Source organism: Ambystoma mexicanum, chromosome 2p, assembly GCF_040938575.1.
Source record: "Ambystoma mexicanum isolate Mex_15411 chromosome 2p, UKY_AmexF1_1, whole genome shotgun sequence".
NCBI classification, from domain to species: domain Eukaryota; kingdom Metazoa; phylum Chordata; class Amphibia; order Caudata; family Ambystomatidae; genus Ambystoma; species Ambystoma mexicanum.
The window spans coordinates 1,299,300,316-1,299,320,954 of NC_090923.1; the positions used below are offsets into that span (position 1 = coordinate 1,299,300,316).

General features: G+C 49.7%; 1 protein-coding gene across 1 annotated transcript in view; it reads left to right on the forward strand.

The window, feature by feature from the left end:
• The window catches only part of EIF2AK1 (eukaryotic translation initiation factor 2 alpha kinase 1), a 1,543,308-nt gene that overhangs the window by 558,103 nt on the left and 964,566 nt on the right, over positions 1–20,639 (forward strand). Inside the window, exon 6 of the mRNA XM_069645632.1 lies at positions 9,248–9,328. Within this exon, the coding sequence (XP_069501733.1) occupies positions 9,248–9,328 (81 nt within the window). The remainder of the gene's footprint in view (positions 1–9,247; positions 9,329–20,639) is intronic.

Below are 20,639 nucleotides of genomic sequence, written 5' to 3' on the forward strand. Positions count from 1 at the left end.
GGACTTTCGGACGGCGAGGGCACCAAGGCGTCGAAAGACAGCCTAACGCACGTCCCCGGCCTCGGAAGGTCGTCCGTCCTGGCGACTATGGGGAAGTCCCCCGGCGACAAGAGCGTTACACATACACACGCTAAACACAAAAAACCCACCCGAGATTCGACGTCGTCGAAACCTCGGAAAGAGGCACAAAAGGAGCGGTCCGAAAGGACGTCCTCTGGGCGGTCCCGGTCGAGGTCGCCGCACGACGTCCTTCAAGCCTCCACACTTGCACATAGTGCCTCGCCCATTAACATCACGGAAGATCACTCGTCCGGAGACGAACACGGCTTCCATCCCCAGCCTGCACCCCAGGGAAAGGGTACATCACTTGGGAGTGAGGAGGGCCCAGTTTCGAAGCCTAGTTCGAAACACAGGGATTCCACCTCCGATCCTCGACGCCAGGCGTCGAAAAATAAGGGAAAGGGTAAACACACTTCCACCCACGGGGAAGGGGGTAAGCAACAAAGGAAACAACCCTTGCAATCCCCCACAACTATAGAACTGACTTCCCCGTCCAAGTCTTCTCAGGGACAGTCCATAGAGAGTTCCAGCAGGGTCACCCCAAGCTCAAGACTCTGGTCATGCGAGGACATTGACAGAGTAATGTCAAGGATGTCCTCCTTAGCAAATTTCTTCGAAAGACACCCTGACCAACTACTAGCTTTAAACCCGCAAGAATCTTCTCCCTCAGGTTCAAGGGACCCTATCCTTTCAAATAAAAGGCCCCGGGTCGAGACACCAGTAAAGGCTTCAGAACCCTTCGAAGTCCAACCCTATTCTTGCCTTTTCCCTACAGGCCAAGGAGACTCTTCCCTTATAGAGGGCCAGGATTTTGAGACACCAGAAGATCTCGCAGTGTCAGATTATTACGGGGAGGACGAAGACGAGGATGAGCCAGAAAATAGCCCTGATATTTTCAGAATGGACTCACCAGTCGAAAGGGAAGCCCCAGTGTCTGATTCCCCAATAGATAATCAGCCCCTCCTGAATGAACTGCTCTCTCGGGCAGCTAACCACTTCCACATAGACACACAAGGTGTCCAAGAGGAGAGGGACTTCGCGGAGGAACTAATAGGGGAAAGGAAGACAGTAGCCCAGACCATTCCCATCCTGAAATCTATTCAACGCAGAATAGCACCATCCCTTGTCAAACCAAATTTGACAAGACCTGTAAACCCGAGAGTAGAGAAGCTTAGAGCAGCCCAGTCGGACCCTCTATATATTAGAGGCCAACTTAAGCCAGACTCTCTAGTCGTAACTAACACCTGCAAGAGAGCTGGAACCCCATTATCTTCCTCGGAGGCTCCCCCCGACAAGGAAAGTAAGAAACTCTATGGTTTTGGTAGAAAAGTAGCTTCCACGGCAGCCTACCAAACCAGAATCGCGAATTCCACCACACTGTTGGCCAGCTACAACTGCCATCAGTGGGAAGAAGTGGCAGCACTAATAGATTCCGCTCCCGAACCCCTTAAGAGCCAGCTATCTCGCATTTGTGCAGAGGGAAGAAACGTCTCAGGCTGCATTTTAAAAGCAACTTTAGACGCCGCAGACAATGCGGGTAGGATTATAGCAGAGGGGACTGTCATCAAAAGACATGCTTGGTTGAGACAGTCGGGATTCAGAGCAGAAACACAAGCTGCACTCTTAGACAAACCAGTGGAAAGTGATCTCCTGTTTGGAAGGGCAGTCGAGGACGCACTAAAAAATGCTAAGGAGGAATTCGACACCCTCAAATCCCTTGGCCAGTTAACTACAAAACCACCTAACCAAAGAGGGAACGGCAATTTTCGTCGCCCCCGCGGCCAAAATTCCAATAGAGGAAATAGCTATTCCCACACCCAGGGTACACAGTGGAACACCAACTCACAACAGTCTACCCAGGGGTATGGTAGGGCTAGTAGAAGAGGACGTGGTAGAGGCAGAGGCAGCCCCAGTAAAGGAGGCGGCACGCCTCCACCGAAGCAGTGACGCTCATTTCAGGGTCCCTTCCCATGCAACCCCAGTAGGGGGACGAATATCCAGCTTCACCCAGGCATGGGAAGGGATAACATCCGACAGATGGGTGCTGTCGACAGTATCCAAGGGGTACTGTATAGAACTACTGCAACGTCCCCGAAACCACCCTCCAAGACAAAAAGTCCACTCTTTGGAACATCAAAAGATCCTCCTCGAGGAAGTCTACAATCTGCTCCTAAAGGACGCGATAGAACTCGTCCCAGGACACCAGGTAAACAAGGGTATCTATTCAACTTACTTCCTTGTGCCAAAGAAAGATTTAACAATGCGCCCAGTATTGGACTTACGGCCTGCCAACAAGTATGTCAAGCCCCAAAAATTCCGTATGACCACGCTACAAGAGGTAATCCCACTCCTAAAAAAGGGGGATTACATGGCAACCTTGGATATGAAAGATGCCTATTTTCATATTTCTATGCTCCCGGCGCACAGAAAATACTTGCGCTTCAAGGTGGACAGTCGCCACTACCAATTCAAGGTACTGCCCTTTGGGATAGCTTCAGCACCAAGGGTATTCACCAAGGTACTGGCGGTGGCAGCTGCACACCTACGCAGGGAGGCAATCCCAGTGTACCCTTATCTAGACGACTGGCTCAAAACGGGGGAAACCCCAGGAATCTGCAGATCAAACATTCAGAGGACTATCGACCTCCTCCACGATTTAGGCTTCTCTATCAACGAGAAGAAGTCAAGTCTGGTGCCAAGCACCTCAAAACAGTTTCTAGGAGCTATCCTAGATACTCAGAGAGAATTGACCTTCCCTTCGGAAGAAAGAATTCGGAATATACTTCTGCAAATTCCGCATTATCAGTCAGGTCAACAGATAACAATACGCAAAGCTATGCGGTTACTGGGCATGATGGCGTCATGCATTTACCTGGTCCCCCACGCGCGTCTGCGCATGCGTCCCATGCAGGAATGGTTGGCGAAACAGTGGTCTCAGGCAAGTGGTCAGTGGGACGATCTAGTGGTCGTTTCGCCAACACTCGTACAGAGCCTACACTGGTGGACAAGAGAGAATATCGCAAAGGGGAAACCCTTTTACGATCCCGAAGTACAGGCAGTGGTTACTACAGATGCATGCCTGACTGGTTGGGGAGCTCACCATCTCCACCACACAGCTCAGGGTCTCTGGTCTCACTCAGTAGCCAAGAACCACATCAATCTGCTAGAGCTTCTGGCAGTATTCCGAGCGCTGCAGGCGTTCGAGCCCCATCTACTGAACTTGTCGGTGCATATCAGGACGGACAGCACGACAGCCATGTTCTATCTGAACAAGCAAGGAGGGACTCGTTCGCCAAATCTGTCCAAGCTTGCCCAGAAAATATGGATATGGGCACTCAGACGGAACATCTTCCTGTCATCGCAACATGTTCCAGGGGAGCGCAATTCCCTAGCGGATGCTCTAAGCAGAGACCCCCTCCCAGAAGAACACGAATGGGTCCTTCACAGAGACGTAGTAGAAGATCTCTTCTCTCAGTGGGGTTTCCCCACTATAGACCTATTCGCCACAAGCGAAAACAAACAATGCCCAGGATTTGCATCCAGGTTCCCCCAAACGGACTCCCAGGGGAATGCCCTGTGGATGAACTGGTCAGGGATGTTTGCGTACGCTTTTCCACCAACTCCTCTCATCAGGAAGGTGGTGTACAAGATGAACAAGGAATCAATGACGCTCATCCTAGTTGCTCCCATGTGGGCGAGACAACCATGGTTTCCACACCTACGCAGGATGGCGGTGTGCGAGCCCATCAGACTCCCAGCCTGGTACAACCTTCTGTCCCAGCAACAAGGTCAAACACTGCATCAGGAACCCAACTCTATGAACCTAGCAGCATGGCTCCTGAAGTCATAGAGTTTGGACATCTCAAATTACCACAGAGGTGTATGGACATTCTAAAAGAGTCCAGGAAACCAAATACAAGACACTGTTACTTTGACAAGTGGAAAAGATTCGTTATCTGGTGCCAGAATAAACAAATCAACCCGGTTGATTGCACTCCTTCCAACGTTGTAACATACATGCTCCACCTGCTGGATGCAGGGTTGGTTTTTAACTCTCTGAAAGTACACCTGGCAGCCCTCTCGGCTTACACCACATCCCATAACAGGGTCTCGTGGTGGAAAGTACCAGTGGTTAAAGCCTTCATGGAAGGAGTAAAGAGACTTCACCCTCCTATTTCGAACCCACCGCCAGGATGGGACCTCAACGTGGTGCTAGCTAAGCTCATGGGGCCCCCCTTCGAACCCATGCATAAAAGTAGTCTCAAACACCTGACTTATAAAACGGCCTTCTTAGTAGCCATTACCTCCATAAGAAGGGTCAGTGAAATTCAGGCTCTGTCAGTGCAAGATCCTTTCTTTACTATCCACAAGGACAAACTGGTTTTACGCACACACCCTAGGTTCTCACCAAAATTCATATCCAAGTTCCATGTAAACCAGTCCATCGAGCTTCCGGCTTTCTTCCAAAACCCACAAAGCTCGGCTGAGGTGAAACTACACACCCTATATGTGCGTAGGGCGGTCTTATACTATGTAAATAAAACCAGACCGCTAAGGAAAACAGATCAACTGTTTGTCTCCGTAGCTACAGGCAGAGAGGGGGATCGCGTCTCTAAGGCCGCTATCTCTAAGTGGATTATCAACTGTATACAGCTGTGTTACTCTCTTTCAAAAAAGACTCTGCCGTTTACACCAAGGGCCCACTCTACTAGAGGCATTGGGGCCACTCTGGCTTTCATTGCAAATGTTCCCCTCGACACCATTTGCAAAGCAGCTACTTGGAGCTCTATTCACACTTTTACTCAGCATTACTGCATTGACACTCATTCCAAGACAGATACACAAGTGGGACAAGCGGTTCTAAGACACCTGTTTGCTCATGACCCTTCTCACATCCCACCTCCTTCTTCTGGTACTGCTCGCTAATCTATGCACAGCATGTGATCTAAGCAGGTTCCACAAGCCTCAGAAGGGATACATTACTCACCGTAATCGTATTTCTGATGCTTGTATCTGCTTAGATTCACATGCGACCCACCCTTCCTCCCCTCCGAGAGAAGGCGCATGGTTGCTTGTAGTCTTACCTTTCTGTCTATCTGCTTGGACTATCTGTACTCACGCTACTCCTCATGCTACCTCATGTCAGGAAAAACACAATCTGGGGATCCTAGACGCGTGAGGGATCATGGGTACAGTGGACGTCACACTAGGGATAGTATTACTGGCACGCCCTGTGTCGACGCCCTTTTTCGATTTTCGAAAAACAAACTGTAATACTCTGCAGCTTCCACTAGATGTCGGCCTATGCACAGCATGTGAATCTAAGCAGATACAAGCATCAGAAATACGATTACGGTGAGTAATGTATCCCATATATATACAGTGGGGGTGGGGGGGTAAGGGCCATCCGCCCCCTCCACGGACCCGGGATCGCCGGTGCTTCACCGCCTCCCAGCCGGCGCCGAGCACTCCCCCCGCCGGAGGATCCCTTCGCAAACCTCAGTCACAGCGTTCCCGATGCTGCACAGCCGATCCAGCCGACTCTCGCCTCCTCCGCCTAATCCACGAGGAGGGGGGGGCAGGAACCGAAACTCCCCCCAAGGAGGAAGCTGCAGCCAGGCGCCCCCTCACCGCTCTCCGCCGTGGTCTCCGACTTGTGCCAAGCTCCTCCTTGCCTCCGCTCCGCTCCCGCGCCTCACAGGGCCAGCGGACCTCGCCCCCGCCAGCATACACCTCCACAGTGGTCGTCGCAGTCCCAGCGTGACTCACAGAGCCGGCACTCCACTATCTCCCGAGGGGGCGGGGGGTCCTCCGGCGTCAGGACACCGGCCTCTTACGCGGTCGTCACATTTAAAGAGCTATTTTCCCCAGGCCTGGCAGGAGTGTCCTTCACGCGCGACTCCTCGCTACGGCTGCCATGTTGGAATCCAAGAAAAAATGTTTAATGGCGATAGAGAGCCTGTTGCAGAGTTTTCTAGGGGAGCATAAACAGCCACACCTGAAGCTTTGGAAGCTGTAACTCCCTTGCGAGAAAGTAAGATTGGGAGTTCCAAACTTTGCACTGTACCATCTGGCTTTTCCTGCATCCCATTTAATTCCATTTCTTGAAGAATCATCTGATGTTTGGGTGCGGGCGGAGCCTGGCATGAACACACTTCTTGCTCCTAAGGCACTCTTCACAACCTCTGACATTCACAGTTATCAAGTCTCTCCAGTAACATTTCTTTTAGCAAACTTGGCGTAAACTGGAGGAACTGACAAAAGCAAATAAACTCCTTATCAATTAGATCTATCTGTATGAATAAGAGGGTGCAGTTTGATGGGAAGCCTATTTTCTGTCCACACTGGTTTTTAAGTGGAGTACAGTGGATTGGAGATGTATTCGTGGACAAGAAATTGATCCCCTTTAATACACTGTCTACGAGGAACAACCTCCAAGATTGCACCTATGTGAATATTGGAAATTGAGGACGGCAATTGGGAGAGGAGGTGTACAGGCTTCTAATGAGTTACAGGAAGTCCAATGTGAAACTCCTCAGTTTCTGGTCTGAGTCAATTGGCACAGAAATGTCGGTAGAGAGATGGGAGAACCTGTGCAGAAATGTGGCTTTGACCTCTATGAATCTTGGGGAAAGAGTGCGACAGATAAAAATACTCAATGTTTACTGGACCCCTACCAAACTGTGTGGCAAGAGGTGCGAGTGACTTGGATGGATGTTGGGGTTGTGGCCCAATGGTTGTGGATATGGTTAATGCTCTAAAGTGTGCTCATTCTAGCGCGTAGTCGCTGAAACCATGAACAAGGTTTTATTATCTGACCTGGATTTTGATTTTCAGACCATTGTTTTGGGAGTAGACAAACATCTGACCTATCCTCATAAGTGTTGTTTTTTTTAGAGCGGTCCTCTCTGCTAAGAAAATCATACAGGGAGATTTGAAGAATGTAATTTTCCCTTCATGATTGATTTCGGTTGAGGAGCTTTGCAAAATTTCACTGCTTGAAAGAATAATTCTATCTAGGCAGAAAAAAATGAATCTGCATGAGGATATTTGGGGTAGGGTTTTAGAGTTAACATGAATTACGTTTATCTGTGCTTTGTTTACCTGGTCTGTCTTGCTTTGTTATAAATACCTTTAATAAAAAGGTGAATTAAAATAAATGCATGTGATTTAGCCTTGTTCATCTATTTGGCCACAGAAGTCCTTGGTGACTTGCAATATTCTTTTTATGTATGATATGGGGTATTTTATTTATAATACATGGCCACACACTCATTCTCTTTAACACCTTGGGCCTCGTTACAAGTGTGGCGGTCTGGAAACAAGGGTGCCGGTAAGTTTACCGGCACCCTTCTTTCCTGACTGCCGCATTACTAGTCTGCCTGCCAGGGCTGCTGCGCCTGACAGGTCTGACCTGCCGGGCGCAGCGGCCCCGGTAGGCAGACTTGTCACGGAAGCACCGGCTCCGTAAGCAGTGTTGCCGGTGCTTCCATCTTCCCACTCCCATAGAGTCCTATTGGGCTCTATGGGAATGGGGAGTTACAAAATCTTGCACCTGACTTCCTGCACTGCCGGGACTTGTAATGTCCCGGTGGCACCATAAAGTCAGGCGCCGTATTCGGTGGTACGGGTTTGGCGGCAACCGGCGGGTTACCACCAACCTCGTAATGAAGTCCCTTGTCTCTTGCTTAGCATAATGGAAGAGATCTTCCATTTGCTGATCCGTATAATCAATATAGAATCTGGTTAGCTTTTAAAAGCAAAAATTCAGCTCCTACTGTGTTGCACAAAAATAGTTCAAGCAGTTTAATAAAATGTATTTAAAAAGCCCTTTTATTTTCTGCTTTAAAATAAGTAATAACATGCAGATTCTTGCTCGCATGAGTTAAATTCCAACAGTGCACAAATAAACATTCTACCATAAACTGTTTCCTGTCAATTACCGGCTGCAATGTGCCACAGACTAGAATGCTGCAAGGAATTTGAAAGGCTTTTCACAGCTTTAATGAAGTGCTGCAGTGATGGCTTAAATTCTCTCTGCTGATTGAAGCAGCAGGCATTGTGATGTAAGAACTGAAGCGTAATAACTGATAAGAGGAGTTGTGATGTCCTTTTCTTATTACAGGCCAGTTGGGATGTCACAACTAGCCTGTCGTAACATTATTTACAGGCTTTTATAAAGGGGAGAGGAGAGATGATGGGCAGGATAGGAGTGGTAAGAGTAGGATCTGGAAGGGAAAGAGAAGGCGATATAGAGGGAGGGGAAATATCAAATCATGGAAAGACAAGATAGTGGTTCCTTGATGTCTGGAAAAGCACACAAACTTGAACTATATCACATTGGGGAGTCATTGGATGGGAGCCCCAGATTATTTCTTGGAAGAGGCTAGATAAATAAGAATATTCCTTTAAGCCATGGATATATATAATTTAGAAGACGGTAGGGGTTATCGAGCTTTAGTGACCAGCCTGGGGTTTGGGATGTCTCTACTATGGAGGGACTGTCAAATTCTAGATAAGGGAGGGATGGCCCTTAGAGCATTTCATACAAATCAAAATAAAATCCTTTGGATTGTCTCTGAGATCTGGTGCGTTCTTGAGGGCAACTGACAGCTGTCATGAGGGAAAGAAAAAATACCAACTTGAAACAAACATTTGTTTGAAATGTTCATTACAAATTGCACAGTAAGTGAATAAACTGCAATTCAGAGAGTTAGTAGGTTTGTAATATTGGCATACCCTTCTCCCAAGTAAATATAGTAACATAAATAGGCCTTGATAGCATACATAAATACTGCTATTTAGTTTGGGATAAGATGGTATGATCAGTATCAATTCCGTTGCCTTTCATTTGTTTTCGGAATGGGAAGAGAAAGGTAGCCACAGCAGTGAGACCGAAGGAATGGGATGGGTGGGGTTTCTTGTGGGTTGCGGGCACGGTCACAGGGAGGAGGGTGGTAGATTTCAGGGGGCAGAAGTTTTTGGAATGGAGCAGGGCCTAGCAGGAGATCGGAGGTGCAGAAGTGTTCCACGCACAACAGAAGGGAAGGGGTGTAGAGGGATGAGGCAGGGTTTGATGAGCGGGGCCTGTAGGGGTGTCTGTTGTACAAGAGAAGGGTCAAATTACATTGCTTGCCTTCAGTGAAGCAATTTTATGGTTAATGTTTGTTTTACTTGTATTTTTCAGGTCAGAAACAAATTGGATGGTCAGTTCTACGCTATTAAGAAAATTCTGATCAAGAAAGCAACTAGAAAGGATTGCATGAAGGTATGTTTCAAACATTGGAATGCCTGTATTGAACTTTTCTCGATTCGGCATACCTTATTGCTGCTGGGCTGACTTTATGTACACTTGCCGTAAAACAGAGATCATTACGCGTTCTACTGTGCTCTGTTGATCATGTCAGCATGCGAGTTGGTGAAAATCAGTCTTTCCAATTCAAAGATTTTATTTAAGCTCCTTTTGCCAATATGACCGCATGTTCTGCCTGTACATTTTAGGTCTGTCAGAACACATTTGGTTTTAGCCCCCTTTCTTGAAAGAGACAAATGTGACGTTAGGCTTCACATTTAGGGTATTCTTATTCAGAAAGGTTGAACTGGCACATGTTTAAGATGTGTGGTATACTTCAGACTGTATTAAATAAAATGTGGGGGCTCTGGGGTAGATACAATTCTGCAATTAGGATGCATGCATATGTTCTAAATTGGGGATTCAGTAAGATCTTTGCCAACCCTGCCCCACCACCCGCAGGCTGGGGACACCCCCAGGAGTGGCAGTTTCTCAAAAGTCTTAATATTGGGTCTAATGCCCAGCAAATTAATTGGAGATTTCTAGCAAATAGAGTAGGCATAAATGCTTTTTGCACTTTGTGCATTTGACTTTGGAAAAAAAGGCTATGGGCCATGATCCATCACTGTCTTAGACACTCTTTGAAACGGGCAGCCTATAGGTTTTCAAACCTTTCCCTGTCCCACCTAAGTGGCATTTTAAAAGCTTACATCCTAAATTGGTCAGTCTGGAGAATAGCTTGTAGGGGTAAGCATGTGGGGCACCTTCTGTGAATGCCTCCATCAATTGTACACTACAACACCTAATCGGACCTCAAGGTTTCTTCACAAGACTGATTCTTTTGGGATATAGACTCCATCCACACTGTCCTAAGCCTTGTCTTGATTATCTTCTAAACTCTGTCACATCACAAGAAGTAAGTAATTTGGGTGCCTTTACATAGATATGCCTGCAGTGTTTATTGTTATTGCATTTATTCTTTATAATATTCTCTATAATCTACCCCTGAAGAGCACCAGCCTCTCCATTTTCTTTTCTGAGCTACAGGTTGAAGCCTTGTCATGCCGTTGAAGCCAAGTAAACCTTAATATTGTGTATAATGCCTAGTAAATGTATGTTAGGCAGAAACCTGTGCAGTTCCCTTAGGGACCCCTGCAAAAAGTTTAAGACTATAGGAGTAAGCAGTAAACCCAATTGGTAGCAGTCTGCACCACCCAGATTTACCTGGTAGCTGTGGCTAAGCAGTCAGACTTCCCTCAAGAAGAGTTAGCCAGTATATAGAGTATACACAATAGGGCTAAAAACACAGTAGCACAAGCAAACACTGACCAGAGCTTTGGTATAAAAGTATATAATTATTTATTTAAAAACGCACTTGTAAAAATACCCTGGCACTAATGTCAAGCAAGTTCAAACATAGTCACTATAAGTATATCCACCTCCCTAGTTAATTATTTGACAAGTCTAGGTTAAGACACCACTTAATAGCAAAACAGAGGTGAGCACGAACCGTAGATGGCACTCCAATAATTTGTTTAAAAAGGGAGAGAAAAGGCAGAATGGGAAAATAACACAGTACCAACACTTTTAAGAAACCACAGCAAGTCAAGAAAGGCTGGGTCTACTGTATAGCAAACTGTTCATAGGCCAGGCCCACTCTTGGAGAGAGCAAGGCAGAATGTGCCCAAGATCACACAGTGGAAATGCACTCCAAGTCTTTGCAGAAAAGTCAAAAGAGGTTGGATCAGTTCAGAAAGGCAAAGTTAGCAGGTCCGAGGTCAACCCAGGATAGAGAGTCAAGGATTTACGGGACACCTTGGACGGTCTGTTGCAAGGGAGACCAGGCGGGACACAGTATCTGAAATGGTGAGAAAGCTCCAGCAGGGGCAGTTGTTCCTGGCAGCGGGTGCAAGTCGGTGCTTCGTCCAGGGGAAGAGATCTCAACGTGGAAGAAAGCTGGAGGTCGTTGCACTGCCAGGGAAGAAACCAGCCGCGGAGGTTCCCGGTTAAAAGGTACTACCCTTTCATTCGCGGTAGTGGTGAAGCGTGGCTATCCGGCCGCCGGGGTGCTTGGCACGGGCGATTCGACCACGAGACGATCCAGGAAGGCGAAAAAGGCGAACTGGTTGGTCCCACCAGCTCAAAGGGAAGAAGACCCTCCTGGAAGAAGATCTTCTCTGTCGTCAGGGAAGTGGTGAGTTTCGTACAGCAGGGCTCCACCGGTGGTGTCGTCGTTGTAGATGGCTCAGCTTCTCCCCTCTTTGGATTCTTTAGGTCCTGTGGCGACATTTGAAGTTCCAGTCCCCAAAGCCCTGCTTTTATGCAGAAAAACCCCCATTCAACAGCCTAGCTGTCACTCAAACATGCTAAGTGGTGAGCCGGGCGGCTCACCACTGGGCCAATCACACAAGCGTGCGACTTGAGTTGCCAAGGCAACTCAGTCCAGGGTGCCTAATCCCCCTATCACACATCCTGTAGACCCCAGACAGAGTGCCACCATTTGGAGGGCTTCTGTGCAGAAGCCCGCCAAAAAGGGGAACAAAGGGCTCGACTTGGGTTAGAGTTTCAGAGGCGAACACAAACGCCATTTTAAAACCGAGTCCTGGCAAAAAGACCCAACCGGGGAATAAATATTAAATAAATAACCCGGCGGTATCTTTAACATTGCACCAAAAAGTGGTGCGTTTAAAATCAATGGGAAAATCCGATAGGAAATATTCCGGTGGAATATTTCGCGTGGTATCCACTGCCACCAGCCAGAAACTCGACATGGGGGGGACTGGACAGTGCCCTCTTGGAAAACAGACCCAGGGGCAATCGAATTACCCCTACCAGTACTTCCACAATATGATGGTTTGTACTGGTTCTGTTCACAATTTAAGACTAGTAAAGTCAATGGTGACTTTAAATGCCCTGGGAGACAGTAGTCAGTCCCAGGGTATGGAGTCTATGTTTGGGGGTCACTATGACACCCCTGTGTTACTGCACTGAGGGTGCTGTGTAACACACATACAAAACAACACATGAGGCCCTATGGAGTAAAAGACCCCATAGCCCATAAAACACATTACATAGTCAAAGGACATTCTCAAATCATGCCTAAGAGTGGGAGAAAAAGAGTCTCACTCTTAGCAGGAGAAAAAAATAAACCCCAAAAATCCAGCAAAGCTGCTGGGGGACTCACTAGGTTTGGGAAATTAGCCTTTACAGAGAATTCTCCCTAACACTTGTTGCCCAACCAATCCAACTGTGGAAAGGACACCCCTCGGGGATGGTGTCAAATGCTTTATGTATCTTTGGCAAAAAAATACATCGTAGGTGTAACTGGTTCTTTAATCTTAAAATATGTCTGTTCTTCGTCTGTAATGAGTCCCCTTTTATGCCAGCTTGTAATGTATCCCTCTAGTTGATTGAGAATGTCTCGTATGGGATTATCAATGAGTGTTTTGTAACACCCAGGAATTGTTAGGTGGTTGTGTGCCATTTGCAAGTAGTCGTTTCTATCCATGACAACAATATTGCCCCCTTTGTCTGTCTCCTTGATCACTATTGTCGTATCAGCAGCTAATTGTTTCAAAGCTTGTCTGTCGCCTAATGTCAAGTTGTTCTCTCTACCTCTTGATCTCTTCCTGTTCTTAGCTTCTCTTTCAGAAATGGCATACAGTTCTTCTGACACCGCCTTATAAAATGTGTCAAATCACATTGTCCTCGGGGGGCGCTGTTGAGCAGCCTGCAAGATGGCTGCCTAGTGCAAGAGCTCTGTGCCTAGCCGCCTTTTATCCATTGACATCTGCGGTTCTGCTTTGGATCCTGTATCCCTGCTACGATCCCCGCACTGCGGCCAACGAACTTTATCCGCACATCGAGTTGTGAGAGAAATCGGACCCTCAAAACCGGAGATCTCCATCCCGCTGTGTCTCGCCACCATTGGGCCTTCGCTGGGCCCTGTTCTCATCGTGGCCTGACCGGGTGCCTCCCGTCTGATTCGCTGCTGGCTGCTCTGCCCCTGGCACCTTGGGGCACACACACTACATGCATGGGCCGGTCCGCTCCTGTCCCGGTCCCACCAGACTGTCCTTCCCGCTGGGGACTTAGGCCGCTGCCATCCACGGCGCATCTGCGGCCCGCCTGCGAGGGGCCTCGGCTGAGCTGCCAGGCGCGGGCCGGTGGGGACCGCTTGTCATGCCTGCCCCCGGGAAACCAGACCAGGCCCAGCAACCCCAGAAGCAGGCATCATGCCATTTGGAGCAAGCCCAAAAACCCCAGCTAGGGGCTGCTTGGGTGCAGTTCTGGCGCCTATGGCGCCAGGCTCATAAGAATAGAGTCAGTCCTGGCGCCATGGGCGCCAGGCTCATAGTAGAAAACCTACCTGATGCAGACCATGCTGCAAACTTACCTGATGCAGACCATGCTGCAAGAAGCCACAAGCCAAATGAGGCTTAGGAGGGACTACTTTTTACTCGGGTGGGGCTCTGGAAGAATACTTACCTGGGACTACTTCCAAGGCTATTTAAACCACGCACGGACAGCAGCACACGCTTCGCGTTATTCTGCATCCAGCAGCGTAACGCTCACCGTGCCTGCAGCAGCTTCCAGTCTTCAGCCACGCCCGCCTCGAGTCCGGAGCTCCTGGAAACAAGAAGAAAGAAGGAGGAAAGGTCAGAACAGGAGTTTTACCTTTAATCCTTACCTGAATCCTGATCCATCACGCCACGGAGCTGGAGAAGAAGTCTTTAAAAACGCCTTACTTCGCATCCTGCAGTGCCGCGCTGTACTCACCTGTCTTGCAGCACTTCAGCATTCCATCACGCTCTTCTCCATCTCGCGGCCGCTCTCTGACACCTAAGCAGACAAAAACAGCAAGGTGAGCCAAGGGGATACTCTAAGACTGTACAAGCTACCCCCCAAGACTTACCTGATTTACCACAGGGGGTACTTACCTCATTTCGGGTCGGCGCAGCCTCCGCTGCATCTGTCAGGAATGGCACTCTGTCAAGAGTAGCACAGGGTACCCAGGTAGATTTTGGGTGGCTGTGCCGAAGTAAGGTAGCAGATAAGCACACACAGCAGGTAGTTAAACAAGAAAGAAGAGTAGGAAACTGTAGCTGTGAGCCAAAAGGGGCAAAAGATACAAAGTTACAAACAAACTGGATTCCCTCTTGGGGTGTTTGCTGAAATGGGAAAGAGTGTTCCACGAACCTTAGGAAACTCCAGCCTCTGCACAGATTGCTATAACAGAGGCCTACGCTGTATGCTCATGGCTGGGAACAACAGCAGTGGGTGTCTGTAACACTGAAAACGCTACAAGGGAAGGGGCAGAGGTTACCTGCCAGAAACCAACAGGCAAGTTCTGTACAAAGGGATTACATAAGACACATGAGAAGACAAGAACAGATATATCCAGCGAAAAGGAAGTCAATGAGCAATCTAGCAGAAGGAAATGAAGGAAAGGCAGTTAGACTGAAGTAGATAACCTAAGGTGGAGTACAGAGGACTCAAGGAAGAGAACAAGGGAGCAGCAGTCAGGAAAACAGAAGGGCTGCAAAGTAGGAAGCAAGTATGCAGTCAAGAGTGGGACTGGGTGCAGGCAAACTGTAGTGGACTGCGGATGACTGTAGTAGGTTGCAAGGCAGGGAGTCCAGAAGAACAGGACAGAGAGAGATTAGTAGGAGGCGACAGACAGAGAGCCCAGAAGAATAGGGCCGCGAGGTAGGGAGCCCAGAGGAGCAGGGCTGTAGGCAGCTAAGTGTAAAACAGGCTGTACTGCAGAGGAGTGTAGCAAGCCGCAAGGCAGGGAGTCCAGAGGACATGGGCTGTAGGCAGCGGAGGGAGCAGGCTGCAAGGAAGGAGCCCAGAGGACAAGGGCTGTAGGCAGCGAAGAGGTGCAGGCTGCAAGGTAGGGAGCCCAGAGGACAAGGGCTTGGAGACAGCAGAGGGTTACAGGCTGTAGGGCAGGGAGCCCAGAGGACAAGGACTGTAGGCAGCCGCAGTGAGGCAGGCTGCAGGGCAGGAAGCCCAGACGACAAGGGCTTGGAGACAGCAGAGGGTTGCAGGCTGTAGGGCAGGGAGCCCAGAGGACAAGGACTGTAGGCAGCCGGAGTGAGGCAGGCTGCAGGGCAGAAAGCCCAGAGGACAAGGACTGTAGGCAGCCGGAGTGAGGCAGGCTGCAAGGCAAGTAGCCCAGAAGAGCAGGGCAGCAAGGAGTGAGCCCAGAGGAGCAGGGCCGCTGGCTGTAGAGAGCTGCAGAGGACTGTAGTAGACTGCAAGGCAGGAAGCCCAGAGGACAAGGGCTGTAGGTAGAAGGCAGCGGAGCGTGATCAGCTGCAAGGCAGGGAGCCCGGAAAGGGCACTGGATCAAAACAGGATAATGCAGCAACAGGAACAGCATACAAAGTAGCGGGTCAAGACAAACAGGAGCGGGGAGATCTCAAGATGCAAGACACTGTACTTCTGCAGGCAGCTGCTTATATACAGCCCTGCCCTGTTCTGAGGCAGGCTAATTGACAGCACCTGGGGCAGCACACCTGATGACAATCTGCCTCCTCCCTCTCTGGTCCTGAGCAGGTGGAAGCAGCACTGGCCGCTAGGGCTTCTGGGGATTGTGGTCCCAATAACGATGAATGAGAATAGCCAGGAATTGACTGTAGCCAGGTGCATTATGGTAAATGTAGTTAATTGAATAAAATAAGAAAGAACCAAAGTTGAGCAAATGGAAATAAAAGACCAAGGCGTGAAAAGGAGTATTAGGAGGATAAATGAGTACCAAGCAGTCCATGATGGTTGCCAATGCGTGTGCCAGCGGCGCGGGCATGACAGCATCTCCGCCGTGCCCCGGCCCCTATGGGGAAACAGAACAGTAAGGCGCAATAAGCGGAAACCAATTTTTTTCCCAATAGACTTACCTGGTTTTGCCGCTGGAGGCATCAATCCCCAAGACCTCATACCACATCAGCGCCTGAATGGGTGAAAAGCCCCATGTTATACATTGACACCATTTTATCGAACGGATCCGGATAATATAAACCCTTACCTGCATCTTACTGGTTGCCACGTGGAACTCTTCATAAGGGCAATACAGCAACCTAAAAGGAATTGGACAGAGTAAAGGTCCGACGTGTTTTGAACTCTTACGAACTACAGACTTACGGCGTCTCGCCAGCATTCTTTGAGTCCATACCGTTCGGAACTCCCAAACTCCTCCACGCCAGTGAAGAAACTGGTCATCTACGCGCCCCTGCGCTCGAAGCAGGATGGAGAGCTCATCTTTCCAAACCATCAGGTGAGAGCATAGAGGGAATCCAAAAGTGACCTGTGGGAAGCACTACGGGAGAGGGGGAAGGTGGGGTTAGCGCTTGAACTCCACAGGTGGTTAATTCCCTTTCCCCATTACAGAAGGATATTCCTACGAGTCAAACAAACGAAGCGGGGTGGGCCAGTCCAGTCCATCATCTCGGCACTACGCGTCTCACTGGTGGAAACAACAGCTGGCCAGTTCAGATCGACGCCCCCGTGGGAGCCAGGTGAGCGTAACACCGCTGTTGCGCCCTCACGGGGATTCTTCAATACTTGATTCACTGGCTGGACTGACCAAGGAGGGCTGGGTTCTCAACTCGCCGGGCTGCTTTTATCGAGCCTGTGGCAGCCCGTTACGCCGCCGGAGCCCGCTCCCTTCATCCTACTACCTCCCCCTCTGGCTCCGGCCATGTCGAGTCGTTCCAAAGGTTCTGCTAAAGGGGGTGCCATGGACAAATTTACTAAGACGGTCCCTTGCCCGGAGGTGGGCCACACGTCGCCTCCGCAGGAAGAACTTGACAACGACCCTAATCCGGGGGTGGCGGCGCCGGACCTCACTGCCATGATGGAATCAATGGCTAAAAACTTTGCCTCCTTTCATGAGAAGCTTGATGATATTAATGCGAATGTCGCCTCGCTCAAAACCCTTGTAGACCAGGCTGGATCTAGAATTACTGAAGCTGAAAACCGGATCTCCACTAATGAAGATGCGATACACGTTCTTCAGGACACTATGGCCACCTTATCGCGCGACATGAAGAGCGTTAAAGCAAAATGCGATGACTTGGAGTCCCGCTCCCGCAGAAACAACCTTCGCATCATTGGGGTCCCTGAAACTGCCTTGAAGGGGCGCATGGAGGACGCAGTCGAACAACTACTCAAGGACTTGCTGGGGGACCCGGACCTCTCCCCCTATTTCACGGTGGAGCGGGCTCACCGGGCCCTTGCCCCGCGACCCAGACCTGGCGATAGCCCCAGGCCCATTATAGCCAAGATTCTTAATTATCCTGACAGGGACCTCATCCTTCGCCTGTCACAGGAGAAAGGGGAGCTGCGACTGGAGTCTCACACTATCAGAATCTTCCCAGACTTTTCGGTGGCGGTGCAGCAGGAGAGACGTCAATTCCTCGGCGTCAAGAAAATGCTCAGGGAACGCAATGTATCATATGCCATCTTATTCCCGGCTCGGCTTAAACTCACTCATAAGGGCAAACTGTACTTATTCACCATCCCTGATGAGGCGGTGAAATTCATCTAAATGCCGCTTCAGGGTTCTGGAGACGGCGGTGTGGACGCTAATTAATTGTGAATGACATGGATTGTGGACATTTATTGAACTTGTTTACTTGATCTGCACTGGTAAGGCTGCTTTGTTCAATGTAACGTTCTGCGCCTGCAATGACCCGCGCCCCTGCAGTCCTTACGAGCTGCAGCGTTAATGTGCACATCCTTATTGGCGTGTCTGCGACGCACTCCATAGAGCTAGTCTCACATTGTTTTGTTGTCCTACCTCAATTTCTGTCTTCCTGTTGTTCAAATGCAGGTCTTTAATCTCTCGGCGATATGTCCTGCTTCCCGTATATGGGATGTAGGGATGTACGATATTTGACTGTCGAAACTGTTTTGGTTTGTTTCGGAACCGCAGGGGCTTGTGCGCAGTCCCCGATTACCCGCTCCGTGGGCGGGGCCTGTGTCATGTGTCCGCCACCACTGTTCGTTTTGCAACAGAGCCATTCGGCTCCAAGCGTGCTACCGCACGGCAACGGCACACCCCATTGCGATTGCACTGTTTTTTTTCAAACCTTTGGTATGTGTTGGCCCCAGTTGGGCCTCAGGGCAGATTGGGCCAGGTTGGGGACGGCCCAACTGCGCGCAGTTAAGGGTGGGTGATGTTTACACTGCTGATCTACAGTTAGTGGTGAGGGTGGGGGGTGGAAAAGGGGTGGTTTTCCAAAAAAGCACACAAGGTTTCGCGGCGCGCATGCTGAAGAGCCACATGCCCACTTGCTGTTCCAACTCTGGGAGCTCATGCCATCACTGGGATGTTCACTGATATGTGGGTACTGTATGTGTAGATGCCTACCTCTGAAATGGCTACTGTCATAATGTCCTGGAATATTCGGGGGTTGAGCAACCACCCTAAGGCCCGTAAGATCGTGGCATATGCCAACAGACACAATTGCAAGATATTGCTTCTACAAGAGACGCTTTCCGATGGACTCATCCCGAGGACTGTTGCCCCGTCATGGCGTTATGCCAGGTTCTTTACCTCCTACTCCACACAATCTAGGGGCGTTCTTACAATGATCCACAAATCAATCAAGTTTGTGCTGCATAAAAGCTACGTCGACCCTGAGGGTCGTTATTTTGTAATACACTGCAGACTGGTCAATAAAGAGTACTTGCTGGTTAACACTTATTGTCCTAACGTAGATTCTCCGGAATTCTTTGACACTGTAACTACCATACTGCTGGGCTTCGTGGGGGTGCAGATCATATGGGTGGGGTCTGAACCTTATACTGGACACTGCGCTGGACAGAACTGCCACGGCACCCAGAGTTCTGTCTGGTGCGGCGCGCAGGCTGCATGGCCACATGCAGTCGCTCAACGTCTGTGACGCCTGGAGAACACTTCACCCCCAGCAGCGGGAATACACCTACTACTCTTCTGTACACAATAGTTCGTCCAGGATAAATCTGTTCTTGGTCTCTAGAGAAGTCATGGGTAGGGTGGAGGATACACGCATTTTGCCCCGCACATTCTCGGATCACGCTCCAATCACATTGTCCTTAGGCCTGGGAATTCCCATCCCAACACTCTGCACCTGGCGCTTTAAGTCTGAAGCTCTAAAAGACATTGGCCCTCATTAGGACCTTGGCGGAGGACCATGGTGCAATTTGCACCATGGTCCATGGCGCAAAGCTGCCAACTCCGCCATGGTGGTTGGCGGACTTACCGCCCCATGCCGACCTTGGCGGGGCGGTAAGTCCCCAATCCCCATTTTACCCTTCCCCATTCCCATTCTTGCCCCATAGGGTATAATGGGAGTGGGGAAGGCGTTAATTACGCCACCGTAAATTACGGTGGCGTAATTAACAACAAGTCCCGTAGCGCCATGGATTTTTCCGCCTGCAAAAAGCAGGCGTAAAAATCCTTCCATGGCGCTACGGGAACTCGTAGTCTGGCGGAGAGGTACGCCATGCACTACGCCGGCGTAAAACCCTCTCCGCCAGGGTCCTAATGAGGGCCATTGTGTTTAACTCTGAGATACTAGCTGACATTGAGTCGTTCTTTGAGCTTAATTCTCTTCAGGACACGTCCGCCGCGGTTAGATGGGAGGCCTGTAAGGCTTACATTAGGGGTATGTCTATCTCCCGGGAGGCTGGGGTGTTGAAACCTATTAGAGCCGCTCTTGGGCGATCTGAGGCCAAACTGAAAAGGTTGGAGCAAAGTTGCTCCTCCAGGACTGACCCCACCACTCTGGCCCAAATCTCTGATGAGCTCCAGGTATTTAACACTCTAGCTACCAGCGAAGTTCATTACTTCAGCCGCCCACAGGCTGCCAGGAAATATGGGGAGGGGGACAGGCCCGGGAAGACGCTTGCGACACTTGTGAGGGTAGAGTTGGGCCGTACGGAGATCACTTCCATCAAAGATCGAAATAGTGACGCTCAAGGGGCGAGTTCTATAGATCCCTTTACTCCCAGCCCGTAGAGCACACTGAACAATATATGCGAGAACTCCTCGACCAGATCCCCACCACGGAAATTTCCCCACAGACCCGGGAGCAGTTGGATGCCCCGTTTACACTAGACGAGATCGTGTCGGCTATCTCAGACTTACCTAAAGGCAAGGCGCCGGGACCTGACTGCCTCACTGCAGACTTCTACCGAGAGCACATAGCTATTCTGGCCCCCCGGCTGTTGGAGGTCTGGAATGAGGCACTCCGAGCCGCTATCCTTCCCTCTTCCATGCGGGAAGCGGCAATCACGG